The sequence below is a fragment of the Panthera pardus genome, unplaced genomic scaffold (genome assembly GCF_024362965.1).
Source record: "Panthera pardus isolate Hobbes unplaced genomic scaffold, ASM2436296v1 HiC_scaffold_6, whole genome shotgun sequence".
Taxonomy (NCBI): domain Eukaryota; kingdom Metazoa; phylum Chordata; class Mammalia; order Carnivora; family Felidae; genus Panthera; species Panthera pardus.
The window spans coordinates 37,189,499-37,213,216 of NW_026526991.1; the positions used below are offsets into that span (position 1 = coordinate 37,189,499).

Sequence of the window (23,718 nt, forward strand, 5' to 3'; positions counted from 1 at the left end):
TTTATGGCATGTGCAGTATTAGATTCAGTGTGTTATTTAGAATTTAATTTTCTTCATTTTTAACGTATTTGATACCCAAGCTATTTTAACATCTTTTCTTTGACCATACCTGGCTGATCCACTCTTTAGGGATAAAAATAAGGATATGGCAGTAGCCCTGAGGGAGACCTCAATCCCAAAATCTTTTTTTTTCCCACCTGTATGCAGGGGAAGCAAGACTTAAACAGTGAACTTAAATGATGTGCACTGAAAACCACATGATTAATCCCTAAGCTCCATTATTCAAAGTGTCTGTCAAGGGGGAAAATATGTCAACTCTTGGAGAAGGAGTCACGGGGAGGAGGGTGCAGCTGGGTAACCAACAGCATCAGTGCAGCACAGTGTGGAGTTTATTTAACCTGTCCTGATGCGATCCTCGGTGTCCAGGCTGCCCTCAAATCTTACACTTCTTGGAGCCCTGACACTAATTGCTGCTCTTGCAGCTCAACCTTCCCAAGACTTGAGACTTCTGATTCATAAGCCAGCCTTGGCTGACCTAGGAGCAGAGCTCTCCTGCATTAGACGAGGCTGTCTTTACATGGCTTGTGTCAAGGACTAATAATGTCTCTTAGGTATTTGACACCTTGCAGGACAAGTGAAACTTTCATGATCTAAAATCGTGTTAAGAGATAAAATTGTTTGTATAGTGAAGGATCCTAGTCAGCAGATGATAGCAACACATATAGCGGAGGCGATGTCATACGGGTGTTTAGCAGCAATGGTACCTGAGCGGCAGCATGTGGGCAGGCACTAGGCTGGCTTGGCATCTTTTTATAAGTTCAACCGGGAAACAAGTCAAATGTATTGAAAGAGTCTGTTGCATACACAGCATGACCAAGGTCACCATGGTGTTAGCTCTCTCCATATCCCTCAGAGGGTCAGGACTTGGTGAGACAGGTGGGGTGCTTAGGGCACAAACCTTGAGGAGTCACTGACTCCTAGGATTGTACAGATGCCAACGCTGCTCTTGTAGGCACCTGTAAGAATCAGGTGCCTAAAGGATAAAATTTAAGGAGGCACTCACTGCCAGGATCCTGCACCTGCAGGGTCAGGTCAGTACTTGTATGACCCTTGGAACGAATGCCTCCTTAAATTGTGTGCCCTAAGAGAGGAAAGCATAAGAGACTGTTAAAAACTGAGAACAAACTGAGGGTTGATGGGGGGTGGGAGGGAGGGGAGGGTGGGTGATGGGTATTGAGGAGGGCACCTTTTGGGATGAGCACTGGGTGTTGTATGGAAACCAATTTGACAATAAATTTCATATATTGAAAAAAATAAAATTAAATTAAAAAAAAATTGTGTGCCCTAGACATATCAGTTACCTCACTCTTCCTGGCCTGGTCTCTTATCCCACAGGACAACACTAAATTGGGTGGACCAGATGACAGCAATAGTACGAGGAAGAGGCAACGGGGAGTAGCAAATTCCATAGTGCATCTAAGCAGTTTTACAGCTCGCAGGTGGATCTAGGTTGCGGAAGAATGAGGTGGAAAGTTCCCTGCCTCATTGGTGCCAGAGAGGCAAATGAGAAACAGCTGTATGGAAGCTCTTTCTAAGACTGCCTACCTTGTTATGTTCTCAGAAGGCTGGCAGGACATTCCAGTAAGAATTAGGCCAGCCTGTTGTTTAACTCTGCCTACATGGCCCATGTGGATATGTTCAAGGTAACCAGAATGCAAGGGTAAAGCTATTTCCCTATGGCTGGTATTAAAAAACACAGGTTTGCAGTCCTGCGAGTATGTTTGTAACACCACTTCCTGATAGCTATATGATATTGGGTAAGTTATATAAACTTTTAAAAAAAATTTTTTTAATGTTTATTCTTAGAGAGAGAGAGAGAGCAGGATAGGGCCAGAGAGGAAAGGAGACACAGAATTTGAAGCAGGTTCCAGGCTGTCAGCACAGACCCTGACATAGGGTTTGAACCCACGGACCATGAGATCAGGGCCAGAGCCGAAGTCAGATGCTCAATCAACTGAGCTACCCAGGCGCCCCAAGTTACATAAACTTTTTAACCTCTTAAATAAGAAAAGAAATAAGTACCTTATAAAGCTATAATAATGTTAATGTTTATAAAACATTTACATGGTATGTAATGTTTAAGTAGTAGATATTTTATTAGATGTAAATGAAGCTATTTAAGTGAACATGGTATGTAATATAGTTAAATAAATCCTGTAACTAGTTTTAAAAATCAGTTTGTTTTCAATGTTTTAGTGAAACAACATTATTATAATAGAAAGTTAACAAAGTTTCTAGGAAATCAATGTTTTTTACTTTTTGATGTACTTTTGTTATCTATATAGAAAGATATCTAAGTAACAAGATAGATGGATTTGTTAAGGATTTAAGTTATATTTTGCAAACTATTCAAGAACCATCAAAAAATGGACTCACTTTCAGTTCAGTGTTCCTCAAAAGATTTATTTATCTCACCTTTTAATTTTACAACATAAATGCATTCATGCACACTTACGCTCATTATTCACACCTGAAAAATTTATTTTTGCATCAACTGATAGATAAACTATAATTTTGGCATCTGTCCAAGTAGGACACTTTTTTCTAATTTATACTCAAAATAGCACATAAGCTCAAAAAATCATTTTTTCAATTAAATGAATAAACAGTAAGAATGTGCATCTGTACTCTGTTTAGAGTCATGAGTTCCTAGTGTGCTTTAATTCAACATGTTAAAAATCATAAATACCAATGCCTTTGAATTCATCTTCTAAATTCTTTTGCTTAATTTTTCTGAAGATGATAACTATCATGAAAGGCTTAAAATTTTAGAAATGTGAAAATTTGCTCAACTTATCTAAGATAGCAAGAAATCTTCATATCTATGATACCAAGAAATCTTCAGATATAATTACAAAAAACATGACAATGCAGGGGTGCCAGGGTGGCTCAATTGGTTGTGTCTGACTTCCACTCAGGTCATGATCTCACGGTTCGTGAGTCTGAGCCCCGCATGGGGCTCTGTACTTGACAGCTTGGAGCCTGCAGCCTGCTTCAGATTCTGTGTCTCCCCCCCTCTCCACCCCTACCCCACTTGCACTCTGTCTCTCTCTCTCTCCCAAAAATAAATAAATGTTAAAAAAAATTAAAAAGAATAAAAAAATTAAAAAATGGCAATGCATTAAATAAATGGCTAAACTACTTTGAATCTGAATCAGTTTCTCTGTTACCTCTCTGATAATGACATCAGAAATGTTTATCTTTAATGTACTTTATATGTATGTCTATTTAGAAAGGCATATATTAACTCAAAATGTACTTAACGTTATTTTCTTTCATTTTAAATGTACTTAGAAATAACTTTTAATATGAATAGAACTTTGTTTTTTGTCATGGTCATAACAGGTGTGTTTATAAACAGTGCAATGGCTGTGTGTGTTTTTTTTTTTTCTATTTATCTAGTATTTTAGCTACTTTACTACCTAATTTTGTCAGTTCATTCCATGAAATTCTAAAACAGTTTTAAAAGTTATATTTTACCTTTAGATTAAAAATGTTTGCCAGTTTATAAATGTTTCATACTTTACTTTTATTATCTAAGGACATAAGATTACTTAAATGATTTAATGATAACGTTAAAGAACTTGTTAGATCAAATAATTTAAATGATTTGATTGTTTATGGTGTACATGGTAGTGAAATAAAGAACTTCAGCAAGACAGAAAGGGAGAGCCTTTTACAATAGACTTAACAATGCAGGCATATTAATTGGGATCTTCCTGTTTTTGAGAGGCAGAAATTTAAAGTTGCAGGCAGGAGAACATGTAGTTTCAAATGTGGCCCAAATGATAGAATCAAGGACTTGGACCCTACCATTATATCTTTCTAAATCCACATTGCCTTAATTTTCCATAAGACTTCTATCTCATTGGAAGCAGTGTTTCTAAGCCTCTTTTGGAGCTAGAGTGAGGGAGAGGAAGTTCCTCAAAGGGATGCTGACTGTGGAAAAATATGATATACAATATATTTGTTACAGTGAAGACAACTTAATAATTTTCTTGGCAAGCATTCCTTGTGGTTGCCTTATCATTTATGGCCCTTGATAAAATATGCATGTAGAAATTCATCGCCCATTGAGTTCCTGTTCAAAGTCAGCTTCTTCTGATGGAAACTTCCATCACACCATTCCTTTCTTCTCCCTTATCCTGCCTTTAATGTTGTCTAATGTTGTCATCACATGCTTATTTCAGCCCCTTGTTTTTGTTTTGTTTTGTTTTTGTTAGGACTCCCTATTTTTGAGATACTAGGGAAATAATGTGATTAAGTCACGCATGAATTTGTAGCATAAATCTTCTTAATGGTATAAAGGAATCAGCTATTTCTCTGATCACAGGTATTTAATTTTCTCTTCCTTCAATCTTGACTCCATTCTCTTTCATCTTTGATTTCTTACTGTAACTGTATTTCCCAGGTTCCTTATCCCTATCCTTTCCACTAGATGCAGACAGATAAGTGACCAGGGTCACAACCAAGAAACTTTTTATGAAGTATAACTCTTCAGTGGAGCCCCAGACTCCTATCCAGCCCCCTTTGAGCAGAGAGTTTTGGTTTTGTTTTTTCACTGGGGGGGCTGGGGTATGATTTAAAACTACAGTGGTTGCAAGCATTAAAATCCTGAGAGGTTTTAGTTAAAAATCCAGAATTCTAGCTTTTGAAAAAGTCACATGGTTAGTAACCCTGGAAGCAAAGTCCGGCAACCAAGGTGGAGCTGTATTCGTACCTATAAACAGGCACATGCTCTCCAGTTTGTCGCAGTCACCTGTTTCTCTGTTTATGATACCTTTGACAATATAATCATTACTCAGGCATGATCTTCTGCGGTTACTGATCCAAGATTCGAAATCAGACCTTGTAGAAGAATAGCTAGTCTTTTTTAAAAATATTTTTATCTTCCAAGTACAGTAAAAGAGTAGACTATACATAATTAAAATTTTTATAGGTTCAGCGTTTTCCATGGGATTTGTATTCTTGCAAATAATATGTTAAATTGCAGTTTTGTTAAAATTACTTTTTTTTTTTGTTCTGTCCTCATTTCAACACCTTAGAGAACAAAACATTTGCTTTCCTACCTAGAGCCTAACCTTTTTTTTTTTTTTCATATTTCAAGACTTGTCTATGTACATTTTTTTTCTTTTTACAGAGTGTGCAGAATTAGAGGAAATATCTAGATTTTTAGATACAGGTTATTTGTATAATGTTACAGTATGCAAGACTGTCTGAAAACAAAACAAAGAAAACAAATGTAGCTGTGTGCCCTAACTTAGTAGCTAAAGAAAATATTATACTATGGGTTTGGGAAATTCTCCATGCTGTTGAGTAGCATTTTACAATCAACACCTCTCCCCTTTTCAGGATATCGAATCCCTAACAGGAGGGCTGACTGGTTCTAAGGGGGCTGATCCACCGGTAAGTTAGATTCTTCATTAAATTTAACTATTGACAAATTGAATTATGTACACACCAGATCATGAGATAGTTACTTGTATACAATTTGTGATATAGATACCTTTTGGAAATCTGTAGTTATTGCATAACTAATACAAAAGTGTGAACTGATTTGAGGTGTTGTTTGCTATTTTTAAAAGTTTTAAGATCTCATAAAATTATCTCCATGTACTGACTTTAAAAATAAGAGTAAAATCTTCATTAGAATGTGTAAATACTTTACGTCCTATGGCCTACGCCAAAACTTTTGGAACATGAGGGGAGGTTTTACCATTCTAAATATGAATGTATGATTTGGGTTGCAATATATTTTCTAGTTACTGAGAAAAATTATTGTATCAGCCCATTTTATCAACAGTGTTCATTTGTGATATTGCTGTTTCTTTTCTACTTTATCTGGGAAGCTTCTGGAAAATTAGAAAAAGTGCTCTAAAGTTTTAAAGGATTATTATTTGTAAGCAATAAGAAGAGATTGATAGTCTAGTATTGGAATATCTTGGTACTTTCTGTGATATCTGCTTTCAGAAAATATTGATTAAGATAATGTTTATGTGATTCCATGTTTGAAGTACAAACATGAGTTCGTGGTGTATATCTTAAGTAATAAGATTCAATCTGTTTCAACAGAGAATCAATGCATAAATTTCTATCACTGTTTCCTTTTCACTTGGCACTGTAAGGTTTAATGCAGAACACACAGAACCTACTCTCATCAATTTTATCTATACTTCCTCTAGGTCTCTAGGATCTAGGTGGAGTGCATAATCACATTAAAACATCAGTGAGGTGTTCAAAGACAACTTTGAACGGCACCTCTTTCTCTCCTGTGTCCCTCATGTGTCCATGATGTTGTCTGATCTTCATCAAATTACTCCTAAAGTAGGCTAAACAACATATTTTAGTCCTATCCCTTCCTTTTTTTTCAGTGTCTGAATTTATGTGGGAAAAAATGTATTGTCTTCAGGTATCTTATATTTAGTCCCTGAACCTATTACATTACAGTATAAAGCAAGATGAAATGTAAGTCAGCCAGCGAGTATATTGTGACAGGACTTACAGGCAGCCCTATATTCAAGCAGTGTAGGTGAATGTTTATGTGATGTAATTTCAGCCTGCTGCTTAGCATGGTGTTTTACATAGCACTCAAATTTTATTAGGAGAGTAAACCCATTTCGTTCCAAATCGCACCCTCATAGGTCTACTGATTCTTAAAAGAATTCCACAATTAGAGATTAGTTGGTTTTAAAAGGATTTGTCCCTGGCTCAAATAAAAATTAAACACCTCTTTTCTGCAAGGGGTGATTAAAATCTTATTCATTATTTATATGTTAAAATAAGTTAAGCATGTCCTTTCAAGAAAACATTTTCCAAATATGGAAAATTGAGTGGGCTTAAAGCCTAGTTGTTGAAAGAAGCTCCTTGCAGGGAAAAAAGATCACAGAAAGGAATGATGGTGTACAGAAGGCAAGCCTCATCAACTTCATTCCCAGTTGCTAAAAGTGAAGTGTGTGTGTGTGTGTGTGTGTGTGTGTGTAGTTTATAATATTGTGAAGATAGATGTTCCCTCTTGGCCGTGCCCTACCATGATGTTGGATATTTTATACTGCTGCCTGTATTTTCAGAAATTCAATGACTATGCCTATTTTTTACCTTTTTGTAGAATGGAAAACATGCAGATTTTAGAGTACATAATAGCTTAGGCAATCTAATTAGGGGTTAACACTACACATAAATTTAGTACCCCCCCCATTGTTAAAGATTTATCTAGAATATATTACTGGATGCTATATAATAAAATCATTTTTAGTCCCATATAAACCTTATATAGGACAGTCTAAGTAGAGGTGAAATGGTAATAGTATCTAGTGTTACTTCAGTCATTTAAGAGTAAGACTTTGAATGGAGTTGTTGTTCTTGCCCCCAAGTTAGAAAACTGAAAGTCAGATTATATTAATTATAACCTAAACCCATTTGAAGTTTTATATAACTTTCCCTTTCTCTAAAAAACATCTTTATAATAGGTCATCTAAACACTATTGTCCATTTCTAAAGTTATGTCTTTTGCATAAGTGTTTACAATATATTACCAAAATCATTCAACAATGAAATTTTTATTGGTAAGAAATTCAAGGTCCTTTACTTCCCCCTCATTATACAGAATGTATAAAGTGCTGAATGAATGGCGTCTTACAATACCATCACAATGGTGCAGAGCTGTGAAATAATTTCTTTACCAGTATAACAGAAATCTCAGGGATATTTTTAAATGTGTTATATTAAAAAATTGTAATTTTTTTCTCTGGGTATGCATGTATTATTTCTGAAGCATGGGAAAAAAGTGAAGTTTATATTATCTTAAATAGTATACATGTACAAAAAGTTGTGTACATTTGTAAATGTAATTATAAATAAGTTTGCATACCTGGAAAGAATAAATTTGAGGAAGTCCAAGAATATAATTTACATTAATATTTTTAACAATAAATGTTAGCAAGTTTCTTTTTGAAAATTCAAGCAGTCTCAGTTTCAATACTGATAATGAATGGGAGTATCATTCATTTATGATTTTCAGGAGCAATTCAAGTTTTATGATGGCTTTCTTTCTCTGAAAAGGATTTCAAGAGGATTTTTTTTTAATTCAGAAACTGAAAATTAATTGATTCAGTAGATAGAATTTACAGATTTTTCTAAATCACAGTTATTTTTAAGAACTCTTCTATCATTGAGAAATGTATTAATAGTTTAATATTACCTTGAAACTGCTTTTGAAAAACTGTATCGGACATAGTCTACATTTAGCATATGTTTTTCATTCACAAAAATTGGATCACAAGTTAACTTCCAGTGTAAAAACATAACATATATTTACATATAAAAATAAAGTGAAAGAAAATGTATAATTAAAATCTAAAGGGTAAAAATATCATTAAGTTAAATAGTGCTTTTTATATACCATTTGCCATAGTGTTTTAATTATTTTTCTTGGTTTTATTTAAATTCCAGTGTAATTAATATACAGTTTATGTTTCAGATATATAGTGATTCCACATTTCCATACAACGCCCAGTTCTCATCACGACAAGTGCCCTCCTTAATCCCCATCAATTTCACCCATCTCCACCCCTACCTTCCCCCTGGTAACGAGCAGTTTGTTCTCTATAGTTTGTTCTCTATAGTCTATATAGTCTGTTTTTTGATTTCCCTCTCTCTCTTGTTTTTTCCCTTTGCTCATTTGTTGTTTTTTAAGTTCCACATATGAGTAAAATCAAATGAATTTATCTTTCTCTGACTGACTTACTTTGCTTAGCATACTTTCTAGCTCCATCCATGTCATTGCAAACGGCAAGATTTCATTTTCTTGTATAGCTAAGTAATATTCCTCTGTGTGTGTGTGTGTGTGTGTGTGTGTGTGTGTGTGTGTATACCCCATGTCTTTTTTTTCCTAATGTTAATTTATTTTTATTTTTATCTTTTTAATACAATTTATTGTCAAATTGGCTTCCATACAACACCCAGTGCTCATCCCAACAAGTGCCCTCCTCAGTGCCCATCACCCACTTTCCCCTCTCCCCCACCACCCATCAACCCTCAGTTTGTTCTCTGTATTTAAGAGTCTCTTATGGTTTGCTTCCCACCATCTGTATTTGTACTTTTTTCCCCCTTTTCCTTCCCCCATGTTCTTCTGTTAAATTTCTCAAGGTTCACATGAGTGAAAACATATGATATCTGTCTTTCTCTGAGTTATTTCACTTAGCATAATACCTCCAGTTCCATCCACATTACTGCAAATGGCAGGATTTCATTCTATCTCATTGCCAAGTAGTATTGCATTGTATATATAAACCACATCTTCTTTATCCATTCATCAGTTGATGAACATTTAGGGTCTTTCCATAATTTGGCTATTGTTGAAAGCGTTGCTATAAACATTGGGGCACAAGTGCGCCTATGCATCAGCACTCCTGTATCCCTTGGGTAAATTCCTAGCAGTGCTATTGCTGGGTCATAGGGTAGTTCTGTTTTTAATTTTTTGAGGAACCTCCACACTGTTTACCAGAGAGGCTGCACCAGTTTGCATTCCCACCAACAGTGCAAGAGGGTTCCTGTTTCTCCACATCCTCACCAGCATCTGTTGTTTCCTGAGTTGTTCATTTTAGCCACTCTGACCAGTGTAAGGTGGTATCTCATTGTGGCTTTGATTTGTATTTCCCTGATGATGAGTGATGTTGAGCATCATTTCATGTGTCTGTTGGCCATCTGGATGTCTTCTTTCGAAAAGTGTCTATTCATGTCTTTTGCCCATTTCTTCACTGGATTATTTGTTTTTTGGGTGTGGAGTTCGGTGAGTTCTTTATAAATTTTGGATACTAGCCCTTTATCCGATATGTCATTTGCAAATATCTTTTCCCATTCCATCAGTTGCCTTTTGGTTTTGTTGATTGTTTCCTTTGCAGTCCAGAAGCTTTTTATCTTGATGAGGTCCCAATATTCATTTTTGCTTTTAATTCCCTTGCCATTGGAGATGTGTTGAGTAAGAAATTGCTGCGACTGAGGTCAAAGAGGTTGTTGCCTGCTTTCTCCTCTAGGGTTTTGAAGGTTTCCTGTCTCACATTCAGGTCTTTCATCCATTTTGAGTTTATTTTTGTGTATGGTGTAAGAAAGTGATCTAGTTTCATTCTTCTGCATGTTGCTTTTCAGTTTTCCCTGCACCATTTGCTAAAGAGACTGTCTTTTTTTCCATTGGATACTCTTTCCTGCTTTGTCAAAGATTAGTTGGTCATACGTATGTGGGTCCAATTCTGAGTTGTCTATTCTATTCCACTGGTCTATGTGTCTGTTTTTGTGCCAATACCATACAGTCTTGATGATTAGCTTTGTAGTAGAGGCTAAAGTCTGGAATTGTGATGCCTCCTGCTTTGGTCTTCTTCAGTGTTACTTTCACTATTTGTATCCCACATCTTCTTTATCCATTCATCAATTGATAGACACTTGGGCTGTTTTCATAATTTGGCTGTTGTAGATAATGCTGCTATAAACATCAGGAAGTATATAGAAATACAAGTCTACCTTAAGAAGCAAGAAATATCTCAAATAAATAACCTAATATTACATCTAAAGGAGCCAGAAGAGGAACAACAAATGAAGCCTAAAGCTAGCCGAAGAAAGGAAATAAAGATTAGAGCAGAAATAAATGATATAGAAGCTAAAAAAAAAAAAAAAATAGAACAGATCAATGAAACCGGGAGTTGGTTCTTTGAAAAAAATAATAAAATTGCCAGAATAATTTGCCAGAATTATTAAAAAGGAAAGAGAAAGGACCCAAATAAATAAATCACAAATGAGAAAGGAAAAATAACAATCAACACTACAGAAATACAAAAACTCATAAGAGAATATTATGTAGAACTAAATGCCAGCAAATTGGATAACCTAGAAGTGGATAATTTCCTAGAAACATACAAACTACCAAAATTAAAACAGGAAGAAATAGAAAACTTGAACAGACCAATAAGTGGCAATAATAAAAGAAAATCTTCTAACGAATAAACAAAAGTCCAGGGCCAGATGGCTTCACAGGCAAATTCTACCAAGTATTTAAAGAAGAGTTACTACCTGCTCTCTCAAACTGTTCCAAAAAAATAGAAATAGAAGGAAGACTTCCAAACTCATTAGATGAAACCAGCATTACCCTGATACCAAAGCCAGGTAAAGACTCCACTAAAAAAGAAAACTATAGGCCATTATCCCCAATGAACATGGATGCAAAAATTCTCAATAAAACACTAACAAACTAAATTCAATAACGTTTAAAAAAATCATTCACCATGATCAAGTGGAATTTATTTATGAGTTGCAAGGGTGGTTCAATATTTTCAAATCAATCATTGTGTTATATCACATTAATAAGAGAAAGGGTAAGAACCATATGATCATTTTAATCGATGCAGATAAAGCATTTGACAAAGTACAACATCCATTCATGGTGTTTTAAAGTTTAAAAAAAATATTAAAATGTCAAAATCTGATGAAATTTCTTATGACGGTGTCCAGGTGATCAGTTGTCAGACAATGTTTAGGAAGACCAGGGTAAGATCTAAACCACTCAGCTTTAGAGAGCCAAGAGGATTTTGGATACTGAAGACTGGGGCACAAAGCACAAATATTCCTAGACAGATGTTCTAGCTGCAGTTGGTATCTGGAGAGCTGTGGTATGTAGTCATGTGAAACCAGTATTGTGATGGATCACTGTCTAGCCCATGAGCCAGAGCCAGAGGTGTTGACCAGCCCCACTCAAGAACCAGGATTTGTCCCAGCCTATGGGCTAATTCTTTTTTTTTTTAACATTTTTTTTAACGTTTATTTATTTTTGAGACAGAGAGAGACAGAGCATGAACAGGGGAGGGTCAGAGAGAGGGAGACACAGAATCTGAAACAGGCTCCAGGCTCTGAGCTGTCAGCACAGAGCGCCTATGGGCTAATTCTAATCTGCAGCTAGAATTTAGTAGCTCAACTTGGCCATAAATCTTAAGTTTAATGACAGCAGACCCATACAGACTAACATACACAATGAGGAAGGTTTCTCTTCTTAATTTGGTTTAAGAAATGTCTGATTATTAATTAGCTGTTTGTTTTCTTATCATTTTTGATTCTTTTTAAGGGTCAATATGGGCAAAATCTGATAGGGACAAACCCTAAACTACATGAAACACATTTTTGAACATATTTCACTGTAACATACACATTGGTTAAATGCGGAAATGTCATGATATTTCATAGTGCTAGTATCAGTGTTTGAATTAAGTCTACCTCATTGCCTCATCCAGAACTTATAGCAGTAAAACTGGGGCTATGCAGTCCCTTCCCTGTTTTTCTTTCTGTTTGTTACGTTGGAGTAACAGGATCTATAAATTTGCTTCTTACAGAACTTAGTTCTTTTCATTGTTCTGTTTCCTTTATCCAAATGCTAATGGTTCTTTTTATTTCTAAAGTATGGTGAATAAGTGGATGCCCATCTAAGCCATATCCTTGGGTTTGATATTTACACCATCCTAAACATTCTCTAGCTTTATTAATTTTCTCCACTAAAGAACCAGAATTGTACATTCCATATTTTGCTTTTTTCTGTTCTCATTTTAATATCTTCCTGATGGTTCTGAGCAATTTGGGTAAATACTCCATAGAATTCGAAACAGATTTATTTTCTTGAGGGTGGTGTTTAGACCAGGTTATATATTTTTCAAGTTCTGAATGGTCTTAAATTTTTAGTCTCCAAAACCAATTTTAATTTGATTATTCTAAAAATGCCAGTGTTCTACTTATTTGCTTCAAAAGATAAGAGAATAAAAAAAGTAAATCTGAATTGTGATATAATATAGTTTATTTCAACCTAGACTTTATATTGCTATATTACATACTTTAATTCTTCTCTTTATTTATTTGAAATTCAGTGTATATTTGAGTATACACTATGTGTTAGACATTCGTTTAGGTTTTGGAAATAGTGATGTACAACACACAGTCTCTCACTTCAGAATCTTATGATGTAGTGGAGTAGACAGGTTGGTAAAAACAATTCCAGTGTAAACTAAACACAGGATGAGATGAAAATGAGTAAGATAATTCATATAATCTGATTGTTAGAAGTGAAAGGGGCTGGAGAATCAAGGAAGGTGAATAGAAGAAAATACTGCCTAACTTAATAAGTATAGGATAAGTTGAAGTTTGCCAACTGAGGAGAGTGGGGCATGACATTTTAAGCAGAGGAAACAGTGTGTGTGCATAGGTCAAAAAAAGTGAAAATAACTTACTGTGGCTAGAGTATGAATAAGCTGGAGTGTTGGAGGTAATGGTGAAGATAAAAGGCTAGGTTAGGCCAGGGCAAGACATGAGAAATTTCATGGAAGGAATTTGTTCTCTATAGTAAGAACCATGAAAAACCATTAAAGTCTTTAAATAGGAGATCACTTAATCAGCTCTGTCAAACATTTTTTTTTTTTATTCCACTTGTAGAGTGATTTATAAAAGTCTAAAAAGCAAGAGAACAAGTGAAAGGCTCTTGCAGTCATCCAAAAGAAAGATAATAAAAATGATAACTGCAGCGTGTGTGTGTGTGTGTGTGCATATCCCACTAAATTATAATACTAATAGAAGGCCATATCTCAAGAGAATGTCAACATTTTGAGTGAAACACTGAATGATTAATATGAACCTATAGAGTGGCAGTGAGAATGGAGAGGGATGGACCGATTGAGTTAGTAAGGACACAGTGAATACTCAAGAATAAGGGGTTGTTCAGAGAGGGGAGAATGAGACATACTGAGAACTTAAGGCTGACTATGTTTTGGCAATTGAGTGAATGGAAGACAAGAATAGAGACAAGAATACCATGAGGTAGTGCACTTTTAGAGGGGGGATGATGAGTTCAGTTTGGACACATTAATTTGAGCTGACACAGTTGGGAATGTATGAATGGTGTTGGAATTTCTAGGTGAGATCTCATTTAGAGCCATTGATTTGGACATGTAGAATAGTAATTGAAGCCAATGGAGTTGATGAAGTTACCTCCAAAAAAGGTATTCCAAGTGATGTTCATTGTAAACTTCAGAGGAAGAAAAGAATTTAAGTAATAATCAGAGGAAAGGGAAAGATCAGAGGGAAAGTAGGCCTCAAAAAAGAGCAGAGATGGGTGCAAGGAAGGAATACCAGGAAGCTGTGGAATCAAACATGCTAAAGTCAAGAGAAAGTGGTGATAAGGGTTACTAGCAGTTTCACGACGTTGAGAGTTCAAGGAGAACAGAGTGCCCGTTTTATTGAGCCACAGGAAGGTAAAGTGTTCTAGGTGAGAATAATTTAAATGGAATTAACTTGGGTAGAATCACATTTCCAGTGACCTGAACGATAAAATGGAAAAGAAGACTTGGATTCAGTGACTACAGAAAACATTCTCAAAGAGCTTGATTATGAAAAGTGGGAGGGAATAATATCTGATATAGGTTATGAGGTCGAGTGTGTTGAAACATATGGAAAGCACATAAAGCGGGAGGAGAATTTACTGAGGAAAGATAAATTAATTGATAGAGCACGAGGTGAGGCAAAAAAAGCAAGGACTCCAGCGCATATTATGGAGAAAGAGCAATGTGTCTACAAATGTGAAATGAGTGAGAAAGAAAAGATTGTTTTCAGAAATATGTTTCTCAAAAACATTCACAGGTGGAGGTCTTAAGAAGTTGAAAGTTTCCATTTAATAGCTTTTATTTTCCTCACAAAGTATAAAGGTGCTAATTAGCTGATAGTAGCAGGGAAGAAAATAGAATAAGGAATTTCAGGAATACAGAGATTTATCTAGCCATTATGGATTATGGGAGAACTATGTAAATCACAGATGGATTACTGGAAAGTGTTAGGGGTCCACATGTGGTTTTAGGCAGTGAATTTGTAATGATTTTAAGTGACTCAAAGGTGTGTTTTCAAAACAGTGCTCAGGTGTTGGAGGGGAGAATGCCTGCAAGCATTTTAATTTCAGGTTGCTCTGCCAGACCATTGCTATGGAAGGGCAATGGGGCAAGATAATGGAGAATGTTAGCAAAGATGCCGTACAGTCTAAGCTGAATAAGAATTGCAGTGGAGATAGGAAGAAATTGATAAAACAAGAGGATTCAAAGTTCTTAATAAATTTGAAAAATAGTTGCAGTGGGTGTAGGGAAAAGGATAAAAGGTTATGGTGAGAGAGTAAGATGCTTGATTTAAGCATTTCAGGACCCAAACATTGCCAGGTCTAATAAGATCCAGGTTGTGGTCATGGGAATGGGTGAAGTGCAGAGGGAATGAGGCTCACTGAGTTTGAGGATGCCAAGACAATGAGGGACCAGTGTAGGATGATCATTTCTGTGAATCCTGCAATCTTTCTTACTACATTCATTCCCTTGATAATCCCAACCTATTTTACAGCTTAAGTGGCATCTAGGAACTGATAACTGAATAATTTACATTTCTACACTGGATAACTTTCCTGAACTTTAGACTTGTGTATCCAACTAAATGTTTGACATATCGTCTTATACACTCAAAAAAGGAATTTAAAGCATGACAAATTAAAAATTGAGCTTCTGATCAGCTCTGTCGCTCTCTACAAATTTCCTGCAGTTTTCCCCATATCAGTTAATGGCTACTGTTTCAAAAAAATCAAGACCTAGAGTCATTTTACAGGTTCTGTCTTCATAATTTATGTAGAATCCAACCAAGTCTCACTACCCCTAGAAAACTACCAGCCTTGTCAAAGCCATCATTCTTTCTCATATGCATATGCTCAGTGAACCAAGCAGGATAAGTTTGTTAAAGTCAGATCATGTCACATCTAGGCTTGAATCATTGTTGGCTTCCGATCAGATAAAAATTCCCAAAGCTAGTGAAGTAGCTTCTAAGACCCTTTATGACTTCTCTCATTACAGTGCCTCTAGGAACTCATCTACCTTTTTATTTTTCCAAAGGTCATTCCACTTTGGTTGTACTAATAATTTGCTACTCTTTACCCAGGCAAGCACTTGCTATTGTTTCTTCTGCCTGCCATGCTCCTTCCCCAGATATCACCATGGCTTACTCCCTCATTTTCTTCACGTTTCCCTTAAAATGCTATTTGAACAGAGGGATCATCCGTGAACACCCAATATTCTTTTCCTTGCCTCTATGTGTTTACTGTTAGTGTTCTTCAACTAGAATACAAAGTATATGGTTAGGGTCTTTGTCTCTTTTGTTCAGTATAACATCCAAAGATCTAGAAATAAAATCTGTTATATGAATTCTTCAATATAGATTTGCTGAATGAATAAGTAAGAACAAACACATTTTAGGCACATGATTTATATGATTACATTTGTGTGCTTAAAATGATTACTAGAATACTGCACGGAGAAAGAGATTAAGAATGTTATAAAAATTCTGTAATGAGATTACACAGTTATACTATGATAGTGGTAGTAAGAATTAAAATAGCAGAGAGTTAAAACCTTAAAAAAAACAATATTGGTAGAACTTTTTGGTGGGGAAGGAAGTGAGACTCATGGATAAATTAAAAAATTGGCCACTGGGAAAAAAAATAACAGCAATATAAAACCAGAAGGATATATGTTTGGATACTGTGTATCTTATTTATCTTGTTTACTATCACTATATAATAATTCCCCTTGAAAGGAGAATGCTTCTGTCTGGCTTATAGCCACATTTTCAATGCTTTGAACATAGTGGGCCTTCAGTAAGCGTTTAATGATCAAATGAATGAAGCAAGAGTAGTAACGCTAAAGGGTCTTCAGAAGGTCAAACTGTGAACCAAGTATTGCAAACTTCAGTATAAGGGAGGAAAAAAAGGAGACGTAGTATAAAAGATAAAAAAAAAAAAAAAAAAGAAACTTCCATTGTTGATTCAAAATACTACTTTAAGCTCCAAAACATATACTACTAATGATAAATATCCCCACATTCTATGGAGAATGCTAGACATACTCACCACAGACTTACTAAGTAATAATTACAGTAATATCAGTCCTGCCACTGTGATTCTTGAGAGATGACCAGAAAGGAGTCAGCAAAATTTCAGCTGTAGGGAGTGCTACAGGGTTTTTACCCTGTGAAAGAGAGAAGGGTGTGCTTCTCCTAAATCAAATGAGCCCAAAACAGTGACTCAAAGAAGGACCCAATGGCATCTGCATGTTTGGATATTTATTCAGTAGCTAAATCAGTATGTCGTTTCATGGAATAGATGTAAAGTAAGGAGGGAAAGAAATTAATGTGTATCACTTGGATGCATAACCATTAAATTAGATATTTGCTTCCTGTCTAGTAAACTTGAATGGCAGAAGCATGATTAGAGCTATCCTAAGTCAGGGCAATGGAAAGGGGTCTTAATAGGAGTGGCTGTTACAACTAGAGTTTGTTGTGTCAAAGATGCATGAGCTTCTCATGGACCAGGTTGATGAGGTAGAAGGATAATGGAACCTTCCTAAGATGGCTACTTTCTACCACAATGGGACCCAGTATTAAGAATTAAAAGAATGTCACATATTCTGCCAAAGATAGAAGCTGGGATATGAGGGGAGGCAAGTGGTTAGTCATGAAGCAAATAACAAAATGCCTGTGTCAATGAACTGTGTAGCATGGGACATCCCCATGGGAGGATGTCCAGGGAATTCCCTAATGAATCCCAGTTTAAAATTTTAATATTTAGGCACCTGGCTTATATAAGTCACCAATCATATAAGACTTGGCCTATTTTTGTCTATTATCCCTTTCATACCCCTGTCCTAAACTAGAAGGAAGGTCTGTGAAAAAGAAGATAGGTGAAAAAAAAAAAAAAAAAGAATCATTTCCCTCTTCCCAATATGAGTTTCTCACTCCTAAATCGGACTGATCAATTGAGTTGAATAAGAAAAAAAAGTTAGAGAGGGAGGGAACCAAACCATAAGAGACTCTTAAAAACTGAGAATAAACTGAGGGTTGATGGGGGGAGGGAGGGAGGGGAAAGTGGGTGATGGGCAATGAGGAGGGCACCTGTTGGGATGAGCATTGGGTGTTGTATGGAAACAAATTTGATAATAAATTTCAGGAAAAGAAAAAAAAATAAAGTATTCAAAATGAAACAAACAAACAAAAAAAAGAAACTAAAGTTTTGATACAGTCTTAAAATCCAAAATAAGACTTTTCTTATAAGGAATATGCTCAAGCTGAAGGAGTTAGACATAAGGAGGGAACATATGACAAAGCTTATTTAATGGCAAGGATGGATGAAAAATGAAGTTGGTATTTATTTAGATCTGTTACCTGTATGCAGTTACTCATTTAAATTGAATTCAGCTCATTAAATAAAGTCATTTATATTGTGGAAAGACCATGACATTTATAGCTATTAATGACAAGGAGGGGTGAAGCGAGGGGTTTACTCGAAGTGAAGATGGTTTTACTGGAGACTGGAGGAGTAATGGATTAGAAATTCTAATGGCTTTCAAGAAGGATGCCAACTTTACCTTCTGAAGTGAGCTGAGAAATTATGAACAGAATAATCTTAGTGCTACCCATGAAGCCATATAAATTCATTTCAGTTAAGATGAAGCGATGGTGATCTCCTTCAACAAAGTGATAAAATACACAGGAAAGATTATTTAGTATAAAATAGGAATTTCAGAAGGCATGATGAAAAGTTTGAAGGGAAGAGTGGAAAGTAAGATAAAGAGCAAACAGAATACTACAGGATAAATATGCTAGAGAGACTTGGTGACTTAGAAAGGTTAACATTTTGTGTATCCCCTAAAGATGAAAAAAGTTAATAACTGGCAGGAAACGTTCTGTAATGATTCATACCAAGTGTACATATAGATGCTGCTCAGACTGTAATTTACAAAAAATAAACTCTCTCTCTCTCTCTTTATATATATATATATATATATATATATATATATATATATATATATAATGTATATATAGACATAGTCTCTCTGTCTTTGTCTCCCTCTCTCTCCCTCCCTCCCTCCCTCCCTCCCTCTCTCTCTCTCTCTCTCTCTACACACACACACACACACACACACACACACACACATATTCAGCAATGTAGTATACAAATTACATTTTTTGTAAATCTATACTTGAATTGTTTTGTAATCCATGAGAAAATAGCATAAGATGTAGTAATTTAGAGTGTGGGCTCTGGAAAATGGCCTCAATTTGAGTTTTGGCTCTGTCCCTTTTAGGTATGTGTAATCTTGACCAACTTATTTGAAGTTACTTACTTCATTGTGCTTCAGTTTCCTAAACTATACGATGAGGGTAAAAATATAATCTCTTTCACAGGGTGGTTATATTTTTTTAATTTTTTTAATGCTTATTTTATTTTATTTTATTTTTGAGAGAGAGAGAGAAAGACTGGGCGTGAGCAGGGAACGGGCAGAGAGAGGGAGACACAGAATCTGAAGCAGGCTCCAGGCTCTGAGCTGTCAGCACAAAGCCCGACGTGAGGCTTGAACTCACGAACCATGAGATTATGACCTGAGCCAAAGTTGGACACTTAACTGACTGAGCCACCCAGGTGCCCCCACAGGGTGGTTATATGTAATGAGATACCACATACAGAATGCTTCAGATAGTGTGTGGTATGTGCAGATCCTCAGTATTTACCATCGTAATTTTTATATAAATGAAAGTCTTCATTAACTAATATGGGGTCATTGCAAAGAATTGGCTTAGAGTGTATGCTATATTTTAATTGGAGATGGAAAAGCAATAGTCTGTGTAAATTATTTTTAAATCAGTCCAACCCAATAATTTGATGAACTCCTAAGGATGTTCTTCTTAAGACGTGGGTATATACCAGGGTGGATAGGGAATAGGAAAGAAAGGAATCTGTTTCATTGCAATCAATTAATATTTTTAACTTGTCAGAAAAGGTAGTTAAAATATTGATGGTATGAATATGTAGCCAAAATGCTGAAAGTAGTTCAGATGCAGAAATTTTATCATGAGAGAAATGTGATTGTTAGCATATATGGTACCATGATTCCCATGCTCTGTTATTTCCTACTCATTAAGGCATTACTGATTAGAACTCTTTAAGTGAGCGTCTATATTTCAGCACAAACTACTCACTTATAAAGGGGACATTAGAATGTGGCTTCCTATATTCAAAAGCATGTGCTAAGTGTGAAAGTGAGAAAAGAGATGAATTATAGACTAACATCTGAAAGCTGGGTTTGGAATAATACTGAATGTAGGAAGCATTTATGAGGTCTTTCAGCATATTGTTTCACTAATGATTAATGTGATAAGAAATATTTTAGAAATGATTTCCCCAGTGTAGGTCATTATTTGAGAAGCTCGGGTAATGAAACAACTCCTTGTTGGAAATAGAGTCTTGGTATTTACTGTTAATTTTTAATTTTAAGAAAAAAGATTGTTGAAAAAAATTTGAGGGAAAACCAAAGTTTTTCATGTGAATGAAAAAGACAGAAGTAAAATAAATTATGAACTTACATTATTGCAAAGATACATTATTTTTGTTAATAATAATATTAAACATTGGAAGATATACTGATATATTCTGTTTTCTGATCATATGAAGTTCAATATAAATTAATGCACTTATCTTTGCTCTCCGAAATACCTTTTTCCAAAATAGTAATATAATTTCAACCACAGACATTGTACCTATTTATATTTTGTTCTTTTGTTCCTGCCTTCTTTTCTCTACTATTTATTTTTATTATATATAATGTGTTTATTTGTGTATATGTACATATGTATATTTTTATATATAACATATGTAAACACATATATAACATATATAACATATGTACTCATATATATTTATATATATATATACTTTTCCTACAAAGAACAGATTTTTTAGTCTCTTGAGTTCTTAGCTAAATAAGAGGCTGGTTTCTAATTAGATTGTTATTATCTAACACAATAAAGTGGAACTATTTTTATTTTTGATCAAAGATACTTATAATTTAGGATGTTTTTCTGAAAAGACAGATGGACGAATACAGCTTTTTACATATAATTGCTCATTAAAATGTGAAAAATATAAAGTAAAAATAAAGGTTTATTTAGAAAGCATATCTGTAATGCCTGTTGTGTACTTAGTGCTATTCTAAGCACTTTAGAAAAAATATCAAGTCAGTGCAATAGATTTTTGCACTCTAACTGCTTAGCAATTGTTTCTTTTTAAAACATGTTTAATAAGTATAAAAAAGGGTATATAGATACATTATTATTTTTGTATTATATGGAAATAATTACGGGAAATGTGTTTTTGGGTATTTGATTTTCATTTTTTTGGAAGACTGTTTTGAAAGGTAAATGTTAAGCCAGGTCTTAAAGAGCTAATTTGCATTAAATTAAAACTTATTTTCTGGATGGAAGGAAATCCTCGTATCTAAAGTAGTTCAATTCTATATATAGGTTTTAGCAACTAATAAAGCTGGCTGCTGCAACTTGGTTTTTAGATATCCTTTTCAAAAGTGTGTGTGGGTTATTGTTTTTCTAGGAAGCCCCAGATAACCTCCACGTGCCTTGTAGTTTAAGAACTAAACATTGGTTCACCCTCAGTGAGACTAGGCTCCTGGATGATGCTTGCTGGCCATTCTGGAAAGTGGTTCTGATTGCCCCCAGGGGCCCTCCAAGAGGAAGGGTCTAGTGGGCAATTCAGCATAGTTTGAGGTGACAGGACCTGCTCAGATCCAAGGCTGCTGCTTTTGCTTTTCCAAGAATCCCAGTAAGGTGATGTTCTACCTTCTTTGGAAAGATGAAAAGGAGCTAGTTTTCTAAGAATTTACCCCCTTTACACTTGTGTTATTTATTAAAGTTTTACTGGTAGGAAATTGCAAACTCCTCTGGCCAAGATCTTCCCCTTTTCCCTCATTGGCCTCCAGGGGACAGGAGGCCGCCTGAAAGCTTGCTTGCCTTCTAGCCCTACAGCAGGAACTTGTGTCTCTGTGTGAAGGAACATTTATCTGGAAGGAAAACCACTTGCTCTGACTAGTCTTTATAACCAGATAAGTCTTTTTCAGATGCACACAGTCAGGGAACACGAACCAGCAAAATGCAAATGTTTGAAATTGCATGCATATCCTTCTTTCAGTTAATATTAATTATAACCAGGGCAGGAGCTTTAAAAAGGAATCTCCTGGTATATTCATAATAAGTTAAAGTTGAGATTCTGCAGAATTCTTACTTTCAGTTAAAGTCTATCTATGTTGCTTCAAGAACACTGTATGATAGGAATATGTCCTAAAGATTTTATGATAGGCTATTCAATTATTTTTTGAAAAGATATTTGAAGCTGTTGAAGTATATTTAGAAAATTATAAGCATTATGGAAGAGTGGAATGTTAAAATACCAGAAATTTAATATTTGACAAAAAGAATTCACCAAGATTTTCTGAAAATTTCTAAATTGTCTTCTGGCTACATAACAAATTCTGCAGATATTTTTTATTTCACTAATAGAAATCATTTATATTTTTATTGGAATTTTGTGGAAAAGCCTGGTTATTTTCTCTACTTTCCCTTTCTTTTATCACAGATAAAAACTAGTAATCCACATAAATGACTATTTTATCTCTCTATAGACAGTTCTCTCTGCAAACTTTATTTAAACATTTTTAAAGTTTATTTATTTATTTTGAGAGACAGAGGGAGAGAGAGAATCAATCCTAAGTAGGCTCCACGCCGTCAGTGCAGAGCCTGACACAAGCTCGAACTCACGAACTGTGAGATCATGACTGAGCTGAAGTCAAGGGTCAGATGCTTAACAGACTGAGCCACCCTGGCGCCCCTCTCTCTGCAAACTTAAAAAAAAAATCTTCCTGTTATGCCTACTCAGAAGCACTGGATTTCATTTAATTTATATTACCATTCTCTAAAAGAGCAAGAATTTAACTATAATTTTACATTGCATCCTACCTCATTATTCTAACTTTTACATAAAGGTATTTAAGTAATTGAATTACATTTAAGTGGGGAAAAATGGTCAATTTGAGATAAAGATTACCTGAATAATTTTTTTTAAAGTTATGGGTTTACAAAATAAAATTTAAATATAAGAATAAAGAAAGGTTGAAACTATGATGATAGAAAATATGTACCATATAATACTAACTAAAGAAAAAAAAACCTATGCAACTATATAACATCAGAAAATAATCTTTAAAAGATTGCTAAATATAAAAAGAGAAATACTTTAAGAATAAAAATTGATATAACAGGAAGACAAAAAATTTTTAATTTTATGCACCTAATAACGTAGTCTTAAAAAATAGAAAACAAAAATTAACAGAAATAAAAAGATTTAAAAAATCTATTATGGTGGAACATTTTAATATTTTTCTTAGTACCTGGTTGAACAAGAAGGTGAAATCTGTAAAGGTAATGATAAGTTGAGCAATATGAAAAACAAGCATGGCCTAGTGGTATTTATAGGGAATCTAGTGATATATTTAGGGAGATATATATATATATATATATATATACATATATACTAGATTTCTCTAAATTAACCAAATGTGTGTCATACAGGAAGACTCCACAAATTTCAAAGAATTGAATCAGTTGGAATATTTTCTTATAATAGCAGAATTCAGCTAGAAATTAGTAAAAAAGATGAAATTAAAAAATTAGAAAATACTTATGTTTTTGAAAAGTATGGCAGCTAAATCTAAATAACTCACT

The 23,718-nt window shown here is 34.8% G+C and overlaps 1 protein-coding gene across 14 annotated transcripts in view; it reads left to right on the plus strand.

Annotated features, from left to right (window-relative positions):
* PPFIA2 (PTPRF interacting protein alpha 2) overlaps positions 1 to 23,718 on the plus strand; it is a 475,555-nt gene that overhangs the window by 77,582 nt on the left and 374,255 nt on the right. For 11 of the 14 annotated variants that reach the window (XM_019455214.2, XM_019455220.2, XM_019455223.2 and 8 more), the window contains one exon: positions 5,413 to 5,466. The exons of the other annotated variants lie outside the window; for them this stretch is intronic. In XM_019455214.2, coding sequence (XP_019310759.1) covers positions 5,413 to 5,466 — 54 coding nt within the window. The remainder of the gene's footprint in view (positions 1 to 5,412; positions 5,467 to 23,718) is intronic. 14 annotated transcript variants of the gene reach the window in all.